This window comes from Oncorhynchus mykiss, chromosome 25 (assembly GCF_013265735.2).
Source record: "Oncorhynchus mykiss isolate Arlee chromosome 25, USDA_OmykA_1.1, whole genome shotgun sequence".
NCBI classification, from domain to species: domain Eukaryota; kingdom Metazoa; phylum Chordata; class Actinopteri; order Salmoniformes; family Salmonidae; genus Oncorhynchus; species Oncorhynchus mykiss.
This window is the reverse complement of record NC_048589.1, coordinates 29,313,090-29,326,265: the sequence shown is the minus strand read 5'-3', so window position 1 is coordinate 29,326,265 and position 13,176 is coordinate 29,313,090. Positions and strand designations below refer to the sequence as shown.

At 41.7% G+C, this 13,176-nt stretch overlaps 2 protein-coding genes across 7 annotated transcripts in view; one reads left to right on the top strand and one right to left on the bottom strand.

Annotated features, from left to right (window-relative positions):
• Nucleotides 1-92: 92 nt before the first annotated feature.
• On the bottom strand, nucleotides 93-4,932 carry adprs (ADP-ribosylserine hydrolase). Its single transcript, XM_021585176.2, has 6 exons — nucleotides 4,485-4,932; nucleotides 4,094-4,190; nucleotides 3,786-3,993; nucleotides 3,352-3,545; nucleotides 825-928; nucleotides 93-638 (listed from the first exon to the last, which is right to left on the bottom strand). Exons 1-6 carry the CDS (start codon nucleotides 4,669-4,671, stop codon nucleotides 283-285), a joined length of 1,146 nt encoding a protein of 381 aa, XP_021440851.1. The 5' UTR covers nucleotides 4,672-4,932; the 3' UTR covers nucleotides 93-282.
• A 325-nt stretch (nucleotides 4,933-5,257) lies between these two features.
• si:ch211-266o15.1 (zinc finger MYM-type protein 4) overlaps nucleotides 5,258-13,176 on the top strand; it is a 30,305-nt gene continuing 22,386 nt past the window's right edge. The window contains exons 1-6 of one of the 6 annotated variants that reach the window (XM_036962672.1): nucleotides 5,258-5,281; nucleotides 6,451-6,937; nucleotides 7,084-7,188; nucleotides 7,341-7,390; nucleotides 7,502-7,666; nucleotides 7,797-7,860. In XM_036962672.1, the coding sequence (XP_036818567.1) occupies nucleotides 5,273-5,281; nucleotides 6,451-6,937; nucleotides 7,084-7,188; nucleotides 7,341-7,390; nucleotides 7,502-7,666; nucleotides 7,797-7,860 (880 nt within the window). In that variant the 5' untranslated portion in view covers nucleotides 5,258-5,272. Of the gene's footprint in view, nucleotides 5,282-5,386; nucleotides 5,904-6,450; nucleotides 6,938-7,083; nucleotides 7,189-7,340; nucleotides 7,420-7,501; nucleotides 7,667-7,796; nucleotides 7,861-13,176 lie in introns of those variants that run through there. The other 5 variants (XM_036962671.1, XM_036962670.1, XM_036962674.1 and 2 more) reach the window with 5 other exon arrangements.

Below are 13,176 nucleotides of genomic sequence, written 5' to 3'. Positions count from 1 at the left end.
ACCTACCTCAGAGTATTGAATTACAAGGGATTTCAGTGTCTTGCACCTCCCAGTACATTCTCAGTAACACACACACAAATACATCATAAAGCTTCTGACATTAAAAACTGTTTATTAAATACTTTTCTCCATCAAAAAGATGACATACAGTAACTCATGTTAAATCCATAATGGGGGTTTTCATGACAGACTAATTTGTTCAACAGATGACAGAAGGAGGACCACAGAATAAGATGATGTATGAAATAGCTATCAATGTATGTTTATCTCTGTCAAAGTCATTTATTGGTTGGGGGGGTCATGTGCTGCTGTGTGTGGCTGACTGTCGGTCCCAGAGTCTCCCTCAGCTGGTGCCTGGTGGTACAGAGTGTGTAGGCGCTCAGCATTTATATCAGCATCCTCTGCCCCTTCACAACACCGCTGCCAGATTTGGGGGATAGCATCGATTCCATAGTGTGCCCCTGCAATGGCCCCCGCCATGCAGGCAATGGTGTCTGTGTCTCCCCCCAAGGCCAGACTGTACGCCATTGTCCTCTCCAGGCCACCATAGCGCTCAGGCAGACCCTCCCGGGGTTCCAGGCAGTGCAGCACACAGAAGATGGCAGTAGGGACAGAATGCAGGGCTGCAATGCCATTGCCTGAGTACAAACACAGAAAGAAGTACATATTTAGAGTGAACTAAAATTGCTAGTTTATCATACTAGCTAGTGATAAGTGAAAAATTACTAAATTATATTCCATGACCAGTAGAGAATAACAAAATCCTAGAGGGATAATGCCACCATTGAATGTAGATTGTATTTACCCCATAAGTCAATACTGACCTAACTCAGATATGACCTCTTCAATGCTGACACTGTTGTTCCTTTCCATCAGGTCCTTGACTCTGTGCAGTCGATCACAGAATGGGAACTCTGACTCGCTGAAGCTGGAGATACAAAACAGAACAAGACGAAAGAAAAGTTGAGAACCAAAAACTCTCCTCCGTGCAACGGTTATTTCTTCAAGCACCCTAGAAAAAGCGTACCCTTATGTTTGAATTCATCATTGGGCGATTCCACGACAGGATAGCCCAGAGTCCACTCAGGAAATTTGACGTGTTTGTTTATTGTTTCAAACAATGTCTAAAAATAAGCCAAATCAAAAAATGGGGTATTAATAATATTTTTAATTGTTGAATAAATGAATGTAAAAAAAAAAGATGTATAATATATATAAATAATTTAGACACTCCATATTTTAGAGCACACAAAAAGCAGTATAAATGATACCAAGATGTAGCATGTACAGTTCACAGATCATAGGGTCTTACAGGAGGCACGTATAGGTCTACCAAGTGCCTAAAATTGCCACTTTCATCATGACATTCTCAAAAATAGTCTGTGATACAAATGTAAAAAGCATGTCAAACATATTTTCTCCCAATTAAGTTTCTATGTGAGATTTGCCAACATTCTGAGATACCAAAATTATTATTTTTCCACGCCTGGCGTGGAAACAGACCATTTATTTGGATTTATTTTTTACCTTAATTTAACTAGGCAAATCAGTTAAGAACAAATTCTTATTTACAATGACGGCCTACCAAAGGCCTCCTGCGGGGATGGGGGCTGGGATTAAAAATATAGGACAAAACACACATCACGACATCATTCTCTAATAACTCTATTACTCTAGTTTACAAGTACAGTACCTGTCAAAAGTTTGGACACACATACTCATTTAAGGGTTATTCTTTATTTGTACTATTTTCTACATTGTAGAATAATAGTGAAGACATCAAAACTATGAAATAACAAATATGGAATCATGTGTAACCAAAAAAAGGGTTAAACAAACCAAAATATATTTTATATTTCAGATTCTTCAAAGTAGCCTCCCTTTGCCTTGATGAAAGCTTTGCACACTCTTGGAATTCTCTCAACCAGCTTCATGAGGTAGTCAATTAACACGTGCCTTCTTAAAAGTTAAATTTGTGGAATTTCTTTCCTTCTTAATGCGTTTGAGCCAATCAGTTGTGTTGTGACAAGGTAGGGTTGGTATACATAAGATAGCCCTATTTGGTAAAAGACAGAGTCCATATTATGGTTGAGAGAATGCCAAGAGTGTGCAAAGCTGTCATCAAGGCAAAGGGTGGCTATTTGAATAGATTTTGATTTGTAAAAAAAAAAAAAAAAAAAAGGTTCCTACATGATTCCATGTGTTATTTAATAGTTTTGATGTCTTCACTATTATTCTACAATGTAGAAAATAGTACAAATAAAGAATAACCCTTAAATGAGTAGGTGTTCTAAAACTTCCGACCGCTAGTGTATATTCCCGCTACCAGTCACTTTTCAGCCCTGTTTACATTTATATCCTACTACCAGTCATGTTTTATGTATAAACCTACCTCAACCACACATTGCATGAGGCATAAATATCATACCCCCCCCAAAAATGCTAACCTCCCGTTATTGTAATGGTGAGAGGTTAACACGTCTTGGGGGTATGATATTTGTGCGTCTACAACTTTATCACTCATCATTATTCACAATTAATTCAGGACTATCCGTAATCATGGTAGCATCCTTATTAACGTACAAGTGTTTTGAAACATATTGTATTCTTATTTACAATAAGAGACTCATAAATGACACAATGCCTTATTTGACCTAAGATAAACAATTTAAAGGCAATGCTACTAAATACTAATTGAGTGTGTGTAAACTTCTGACCCACTGGGAATGTGACGAAAGAAATAAAAGCTGAAATAAATCACTCTACTATTATTTTGACATTTCACATTCTTAAAATAATGTGGTGATCCTAATTAAAAATCAGCCGTTTCCAGCTACAATAGTCATTTACAACATTAACAATGTCCTGTATTTCTGATCAATTTGATGTTATTTTAAATGGACAAAAAAATGTGCTTCCTTCAAAAAACAAGGCCATTTCTAAGTGACCTCAAACTTTTGAACGTTAGTGTAAGTGAATTTGTCCCAATACTGTTGGACCCCTAAAAAAAGGGGGGGGGGGGGACTTCGTACAAAAAGAGCTGTAATTTCTAAAACGTTCTACCCGATAAGGATGAAAATACCCTGAAGCTGACAGTCTGCACTTTAACCTCAGTCATAATATAATTTTAAATCCAAAATGCTGGAGTACAGAGCCAAAACAACAACAAAAAATTGTCACTGTCCCAATACTTTTAGAGCTCACTGTATATTATTATTACTACTACGATCAATGCATTGTTGGGAACGAGCTCTCAAGGTAAGAATTTCACTGTACTGTTTTCACTGGTTGTATCCTTTGCACTTGGTAAATTAACATAAACTCAATTTTACTATCTGTTTAAATACTTACACTCTCGAGTCACTGCGAGCAGCATCTTCTGCTTCCACTGCCTCCATCTCTGAGATGAGTTTGTTGATAAACGTAGGCCTATGTGGCAGTTCCAAACCCCCCTGTAAAGAAAGGTGGACCGCGAGGGCCTGGAGCACTGCTCCATTGTAACCCAGAGAACAGGAGTGGGTCAGCATCGCACCAAGCCTGGAGTACTGGGAGCAGAGAGGGAGAGAAATAGGAGATACAGAGAGAGCAGAGAAAGAGAGAGAGGATTTAAGTATGGCAGTGCCCAGCTAAATGAAGACAGACAAATTGGAATGGTTGTTAGGGTGACAGTAGCCTTATATCCTCCTCAAACAGCAAATCTGTTGAGTTTCTAGCTGGTTTTCTAGGACGGCCAGTAATGGTAGCCATTGTAGCCACTCGCCCCCACCACACATTCTATCACTAACCCTCCTAATGTCAACTTGGTTACTGAAAGCCAGCGCAAAAGGTGCAGCCCTCATCGCACCACCATTCCCAAAGGAGCCGTGGCCACTGAACTGAGCCCGAGCCGGCTGAAAGACATCATTAAGGTGTGGAGATGCAAGCTTCCTCAACACCTGGATCACACCTGCCCCGTACCCCCGCCCTGGAGAATGGCTGTATTCCTTTGCAAACCTGCAGAGAAAAAGCACCCCAACATAATATTTACATTTTATAGATACTTAATACTACTGAAACTGTAATACACAGACAGACCCCTAACTGTCTACTTTACCTGCGTGCCATGTCTTGCTCATCGAACCCTGCCCTGGTCAGCAGAGACTGGACAACACAGCGCGTCATGGCAGTGTCATCACTGTACTGCAGAATACCTGGACACACACAGATGATGATGATGACGATATGATAGTGTGGTGGTGGGTGTCTGATATTAGGCTTAGAGGCACATTCACAGAAGACTGCTATAAATGTGTAGCCATTTCCCATTAAATATAGGTTAATGTTGCATTGAGCAATCCACATATTTTATAGGGATTAGGATTAAGCGAGGAGGGGGGCTGAGGTAGATGCATGGTGATACATGTGAGTATTTGTACTGAAGACAAATGAGTCAGAAAGTACAAATACTTGTTTTTCAATATTAATAGTGATCGATCTTGTCTCACCATCGCCGCGACTCTCATCCTCCAATCCGTTCAAATGCTGCAATACACGGTCCATGGGCACCTCCTCTGCACCTTCAAATTCTCCACCAACGCAGTCTCCCAGCACCGCAGCAACCAGTGCACCGCGGAACCGAGACAAAGAGGCTGGTCCTCCCGCTCCCCCTGACCGCACCGCCGTCATGGCCATGTTGTAACTTGTGAATGACTTTTGCTTGCTAAATTATCTATACCCCCTCTCTGTACAAGCGATTGATCTATGGTTCGCTGACGATAGCTAGAACAAATCAACAACAATGTCGAGTCTCCTTTCCTGCTTCCTGTTGACGTTTAGTTGACTATTTGACCTATGAGAAACGTTGAGCGTTGCAGCTGGGAATAAACGATTTAGCTAGAACAATAACTAACCCAAGATCGTTCATCTGTGTCGTTTTCAATGGTATAAAATGAAGCAGAACAAGCAAGGAGGTGGGCACGAACTATCTAGATCCTATTGGTGAGTTCTAGCATTATTTGCATATTTTCGTTAGGGAACGCCTTCTCTGTGAAGTGCGCGTGTGTAATAACTAAATTCACCCTTGTACTCTTTGTGAACAACGTCACGTCTACAAAGCTTAATGCACTCTATTCGTAACACATTTTAGTTGTGTGAACAGAAAATTGTATTGAGATCGGGGTTTTCTTCGATTAGAAAACTAGCAGAATGTCGGCCCAGTTCCATCTCGCTATATTACTGCCAGCCACTTGGCTTCCTCTCTTCACCATATTTGGGGAGTGGACATTCCAACCGGATGCTTCAGGTTTGTATATCCGGTGTGAAAATCTCTCTTCTTGTTTTATCTGTAATATTACCCATCAATCTAGACTTAATTTCGATCTGCAACGTCAATGCTAAACTACCTAGTAGGGTACTGGACTAATCCAAATATGCGGGATTTTAGCTTGGAAAACTAAATAAGGTGTCCAGATTGGCTATCTAGCCATAGAATGGAGTACGAATTCAGATAATATGTACCATGTTTATCTACTGATTGGTTACATTTTCATGAATTACGTTATTGAATCAAATTACCAGACCATAAACAGAGTATGCGCAAAGCTATGGCGCTTTACGGTACAGCCATACCAGCAGAAAGGGAGAGTTCGATGTGCATGCAACTTCCCATTGAAAAGCTAGCTAGCAGTTAATAACACATATTAGAATGCCCCCTCCATGAAAATGATTTCAGACACATCCTGCAAATAATAATCTACCTCGTGCACAGTGTGAAGTCGCTTTTGCACTGTCTCTAACAATAACATTGTGAAACAGTGCATCCTAGCTAGCTAGCGTTAGCGGCAAAGCCAAAGGAAACTCCCCCGAGAAGAACAGCGCGCAACAAAAACATGGCGGAGTCAGAGGAGGCTAAACAAAAATCTCAGGTGAAAATATGTAAACAAATAATTAAGACATTATCTTATTAACTAGTTAGCCATATGTTTCTGTTCAGCCGTGTTACAGCCAGCATCATATATGTCCCTCTTCAACTGCATTAGTAGCTAGCTAAACGTTACAGTCGAGCTAACGTTAGCTAGCTAACTGTTTAGCTAGCTAACGTAGCAGTGCTCGTAGAACAATCAACCCTCGTATCAAAGATGGGCCCACAGTTCTGTCAAAAGTACGTTATGAGATTGTATTACTGTGTAAGTGTACAACGGTCTATGTCAAGAGGTCCGAAACTTTATGACAGACAGTCCATAACCGCAGATCAGGGTCGCTGTTGCAAGCAAGGGCCACTACGGCTGTGTACCTACTACAGTAACTGTTCAGAGGTATGGTCCCTCATGGCACAGGCAGTAGTGTGCTTGTTCTGTATGCAATATGGTTTCTGGTTCAAACCCCAGTCAGAACATTCCCCCTCAATATGCTGCACTATTAATACTATAGGAACAAAGTCGTAACTTAAACTGGTTGTCTCCCTCCCCACAGCATGAACTCCGGCTGTCCAAGGCTTTTGATGAGGCGGTGAAGCTCTCAGCCCCCATGGCTGGTGAGTCCCAGAGGCAGCACACTCCCCTCTCAACCAGATCTCTCTGGAGCAGCATCACAACCGGACCAGTCTTTGATGCACCAGAACCAGTCGGACGGCCTGACGTCAACCATGATTTTAGCAGTGATGATGAGGGGCATGTATTCCCTCACATCTCTCACCCTACCAGTGCCACCTTCTCCCTGGCTGGTCTGGGGGTGGTCGAGCAAGAAGACGAGCTGGATGGGGTTCCTGTGTTTGGGGTAGATGAGGAGGAGGAGGAGGAGGAGTGGAACATAGCCCTGCCCAAGATGGCATTGGGTGATGTGGAGTCTGACAGAGAGTCAGCCGGACGACCTGACACACAACATGCAGAGACTCAGGATGATGATCAAAATGCGACTGACAGATTTCTTGATGCAGTTTCACTTTCCAAAGTTAGAACAAGTGAGAATGAAAATATGATGTCTAACCTGAGTTGTCCTGTGATGTACCTCCTCAAGCATTTCTTACTTCTCAACATAACTTTTACATTTCTTACTACTTAGGCCTACTTCTTGTGCAATGATTAACAACAGTCATTCTTTTGACAGCTTCTGAGGAGGCTAGTCAAACTGCTGAGTACAGACTAACCATACAAGGAGAAAGTCATCTTTCAACTAACCACTCTCTGTCCTCTTTACCAGAGAACAGCTTGGGTAAGACTGCAAGCAACCTTGTCCTGCTAGTTATAACTCATTTTAATAAAAAACATTAATTTGATCGTTTTTCCGCTTCATGCACATGCTATGCACACTATTAGAGCTGTGATGATGATTCCATTAAATTGCCTTTTCTCAATTTCTGTCAGATGAAGGAAGTCTGAATCGGTCTACGGCTGGGGGATCCAGCCGTCAAGAGGTCTGTTACTGTATGACTTAAGTATACAGGTAGTGTAAGTGCTTTTATGAACATTACATTTTTTTTGTCTCCTTCATTTATCCATTTCGTCCCTTTTTACCTGACCTCCAGAGGTCAGAGAATGTGTTCCAGAACCCAGCGATGGGGGACAGAGAAGAGCCCCCCATCTCTCCCCTCATGAACATCAAGGATGAGCCCATAGATGAAGGATATGACTGTGCCCTTTTACCCTCAACACGGAATATCAAGGAGGAACTGGACAACACAACTCCTGAGGTCAGCCAATGCTCCCATGCCCTGTCTTCAATCAATCTTCCCCCAGCTTTCACACACTTGATTTGATGGTTCTGTGATACTGTGTTTTTATTATTATTATACAGACTCTGCTCTGTGTTGTATGTTACAGGAGGAGCTGAGAATCAGTTCTGTCTTTTCCGTTGGAGGAGGAAACTCCTATGGCTCTTCCACTGGTGAGAGAATCAGCATATTACAGTGCCTTTAGAAAGCATTCATACCCCTTGACTTATTCCACATTTTGTTGTGTTACAGCCTGAATTCAAAATTGATTAAATAGATTTTTTTCTCACTTATCTACACACAATACCCCATAATGACAAATTAAAAACTCTATATTTTTGTATAATTTTTGCTATTACTCTCTAAATTGAGCTCATGTGCATCCAATTTCCTTCGACCATCCTTGAGATGTCACTACGACTTGAAGTCCACCTGTGGCCAATTCAATTGTTTGGACATGATTTAGAAAGAAACACACCTGTCCATATAAGGTCCCACAGTTGACAGTGCATGTCAGAGCAGAAACTATACCATGAAGTCCAAGGAACTGTCTGTTGATCTCAGAGAGAGAATTGTGGTGAGGTATATATCTGGGGAAGGGGTTAAAACAATTTTGAGTGTTGAAAGTTTCCAAGAGCACAGTGGTCTCCATAATTTGGAAATTGAAATAATGTGGAACCCCCCAGACTCTGCTAAGAGCTGGCTGTCTGACCAAACTGGGCAAGAAAGACCTTGGTGAGGGAGGTGACCAATAATTGAATGAACACTCTGACAGAGCTACATAATTCCTTGGCTGAGATGGGAGAACCTGCTGGGGGGTAACTGCTGGGATACCACTAACAGTAACCATAGAAGAAGTTATGACTTCCTTGAACAAGGTCTACTTGCGTTTGATTTTGTGTAATAAGACGGTACAAACAGAAGACGTTTTCTTTATTTTTGAGGTCTAGCATGACTGTGCTGTGACTGTAGTCAGCATTGCAGGTGCTTCATGTAGTTAGCAGTAGTGAAATTGATTTTGATTGTGATAATGATGGGATCAACCTTTTACAGCTGTTGTAAGTAGGAAAAGAGAAACAGAAGGGATCGTGATGGAGGTCTGAATACTGCTGGGGAATTGAGTGGTGTTGAAATTAGGCTCTAGAACAGGACACTATACTGTAGAAGAGCGCTACAAAATGTTTTTCCCTGAACCATCAAACTAAAACATTCAGAGAATGATAGGGGTGTTTAAGGACGCCAAAGTTGTGGTATTTGGCAAATTATTGATTTATGCAAATGGTAAAAATGATACAGGAGAAAATTCTGACCCTTAATGAGGATCGGTGGAATGCTATATCCCGGTGCTAAGGCCAAATGGGGGTAACTGCTGGGATACCACTAACAGTAACCATAGAATAAGTTATGACTTCCTTGAAAGGTGGGAAATTAACTGAAGCAAAAAGGATGTTGAGCGAAAAGTGGCAGTCGAGTGTATCCTACAACGGTACTGTTAAACTTTGAAAACTTTTTTATTGCCAATCAGAGTACAAATCCAGTTTAAAAAGTCAAATAAAATGTTATTTGTCACATGCACCGAATACAACAGGTATAGAGACCTTACAGTGAAATGCTTACTTACAAGCCCTTAATGCAGTTTTAAGAAAAAAGTGTTAAAGTATTTACTCAAATAAACTGAAGTAAAAATAACAATTAAGTAGCAATAAAATAACAGTAGCGAGGCTATTTTACAGGGGGTACCGGTACAGAGTCAATGTGCGGTGGCACCGGTTAGTCAAAGTAATATGTACATGTAGGTAGAGGTAAAGTGACTATGCATGGATAATAAACTGAGAGTAGTGTAAAAATGGGGGCTGGGTAGCCATTTGATTAGCTGTTCAGGAGTCTTATGGCTTGGGGGTAGGAGCTGCTACCGCTTGCCGTGCGGTAGCAGAGATAACAGTCTATGACAAGGATGGCTGGAGGCTTTCGCAGTTTTTTGGGCCTTCCTCTGACACTGCCTGGTATAGAGGTTCTGGAGGGCAGGAAGCTTGGCCCAAGTGATGCACTGAGCCCTTTCTGGTTAAATAAAGGTTCAATGTATATTTTTTAAATTAAATCCGTTTGGCCCTGCGGCCTTGTTAATGTTGACCTGTTTAAAGGTCTTACTCACATCGGCTACAGAGAGCGTGATCACACAGTCGTCCGGAACAGCTGATGCTCTCATGCATGCTTCAGTTTTGCTTGCCTCAATGCAAGCATATATGTTATTTATGTCTGGTAGGTTCGTGTCACTGGGCTGCTCGTGGCTGTGCTTCCCTTTGTAGTCCGTAATAGTTTGCAAGCCTTGCCACGACGAGCGTCGGAGCCGGTGCTAGGAATGCTATGTTACCGTGTCAGAGAATATGTACCACCTCCACTTCAGTGCTTTTATGCCAAAGGACAGAGCATATTGCTAATGTGTACAAAGGTTATATTAGATGTGCAAGGTGTGGTGGGGATGAAGTGTACGGAAATGTAGATCTGATACAAAATTAAATGATGCAACTGTGAGCGCGTAGTGCAGCATACTGGTGATGTGAAGTACAATACAAGCCATGGAAGCGCAGAGGTACCAAGTAACGAATAATGTATCCCTTGTGGAGGCTGTTTGGAAAATGAACAAGCCTTTTGATCTAAATGCTCTGGTTCCAGTACATTAGCAGTCAGTGGTGGCTGCTTCTAGGATGCCCATAGCACCGAGGGCGTCCATGGCACCTCGGACTAGTGTCAATGTGACACGCGAGCATAAATACATGGTTGTAAATCGTATAGACTTCATAGCTTTCTTGTGTAAAGCAATCAACATCGGCTATATGAAAAAGAGCAGGACTGCACAAATAATGAAAGTAGTGAAGGCATTCCAAGAAATACTGAACATTACTGAAGTTTCAGTACCCTTGATACATCAGATGATCAGGAACAGAATAAATTGTTGTATTATGTGTTTTATCATCTTCCTTCAATGGAATGCTAGAAGCTTTATTGCTAATTGATTTAGATATTAAACCTGATGTGATATGTCTTCAAGAGACGTGGCTTAGACCACATCTTTATTTTATTATTCCTGGTTATTGTTCAATCAGATCTTGATAGAACAACTAGCCTTGCATATTGTAATATACAGTATCTGTTCCACCTGAATATGAATGCGTGATGGTGGAAGTCTACAGTACAGGTATTAAGCTTTTCAATTTCTACAGTCCTTGTTGACAACTATCAGTAGCGATGCTTGATGAATTATCAGGATGCTTGGGTTCTAGAGAGATATGATGTGGTGACTTTAATACACATTAGTTTGTGGAAGCACACATACAGATGTTAATTGTGTGATTGTCGAAGATATGAGGATAGTAAGAGCATTAGTTTGTCTTAACGATGGATGTGGTACAAGAATAGATGTTGTCAGAGGGGTTACATCCTGCCTGGACCTCACACTGGATTCTAACTCTATTGCAGCAATGTGTGAGTGTAATGGATGATTCTACTGTTGGGAGTGGCCATTTCCCAGTTTGATGTACCATCAATTGTGATGTCACTATTCCAGATAAGGCACCATTCAGAATATGGGGCTTTCCTAAAGCTGACTGGGAAACATTTGGAGAACATTGTTTAAACTCTGTTGCAGAGTTGTCTCTAGAGAGACCTGTTGATGCTGCCTAGAGGCAATCTCTTATTTTGAATGCAGCGAACTTACATATACCAGTGAGTGAAGTGGGTAAGGAAAGAAGGGTGGTTCCTTTGTGGACTGAAGATTGCTCTGCGGCTATTTGAGGAACGAAATAGGGCCTACAGAGTATTACGTAAGATTTTGACTCCTGAAAATATGGTTAATTTCCAAAGAAGAGAGCTTTGGTGTATAGGGTCGTTAAGTCTTCCAAGAGAAATGCATGGAGACGGGTGAGTTCTACAATAGGCAGGGGTACGGAGCTTGAAGATGTTTGGTCCATGTTGAAGAAGATGACTGGAAGAAGCAAAAGTACTCGAATTCCAGTTTTGGTTGATGGTGATAATCTCTGTATCAGATTAAGAAAAGGCTAACCTGTTGGGGAAGACATTTGCTAATGGACAGTCGTGGCCAAAAGTTTTGAGAATGACACAAATATTAATTTTCACAAGGTCTGCTGCCTCAGGTTGTATGATGGCAATTTGCATATACTCCAGAATGTTATGAAGAGTGATCAGATGAATTGCAATTAATTGCAAAGTCCATCTTTGCCATGCAAATGAACTGAATCCCCCAAAAAGATTTCCACTGTATTTCAGCCCTGCCACAAAAGGACCAGCTGACATCATGTCAGTGATTCTTTCGTTGACACGGATGTGAGTGTTGACGAGGACAAGGCTGGAGATCACTCTGTCATGCTGATTGAGTTTGAATAACAGACTGAAAGCTTCAAAGGGAGGGTGGTGCTTGAAATTATTGTTTGTCCTCTGTCAACCATGGTTACCTGCAAGGAAACACGTGCCATCATCATTGCTTTGCATAAAAAGGGCTTCACAGGCAAGGATATTACTGCCAGTAAGATTGCACCTAAATCAACCATTTATCGGATCATCAAGAACTTCAAGGAGAGCGGTTCAATTGTTGTGAAGAAGGCTTCAGGGCACCCAAGAAAGTCCAGCAAGCGCCAGGACCGTCTCCTAAAGTTGATTCAGCTGCGGGATCAGGGCACCACCGGTACAGAGCTTGCTCAGGAATGGCAGCAGGCAGGTGTGAGTGCATCTGCACGCACAGTGAGGCAAAGACTTTTGGAGGATGGCCTGGTGTCAAGACAAGGTGAGCGCTACCATCAGTCCTGTGTCATGCCAACAGTAAAGTATCCTGAGACCATTCATGTGTGGGGTTGCTTCTCAGCCAAGGAAGTGGGCTCACTTACAATTTTGCCTAAGAACACAGCCATGAATAAAGAATGGTACCAACTCATCCTCCCGGAGCAACTTCTCCCAACTATCCAGGAACATTTTGGTGACGAACAATGCCTGTTCCAGCATGATGGAGCACCTAACTAAGTGGCTTGGGGAACAAAACATTGATATTTTGGGTCCATGGCCAGGAAACTCCCCAGACCTTAATCCCATTGAGAACTTGTGGTCAATCCTCAAGAGGCAGGTGGACAAACAAAAACCCACAAATGCTGACAAACTCAAAACATTGATGATGCAAGAATGGGCTGCCATCAGGAGGTGGCCCAGAAGTTAATTGACAGCATGCCAGGGCGGATTGCAGAGGTCTTGAAAAAGAAGGGTCAACACTGCAAATATTGACTCTTTGCATCAACTTCATGTAATTGTCAATAAAAGCCTTTGATGCTTATGAAATGTTTGTAATTATACTTCAGTATTCCATAGTAACATCTGTCAAAAATATCTAAACACACTGAAGCAGCACACTTTGTGGAAATTCATATTTGTGTCATTCTCAACATTTTTGGCCACGACTACATAGTGGAGTTACTTTGAACACAGTC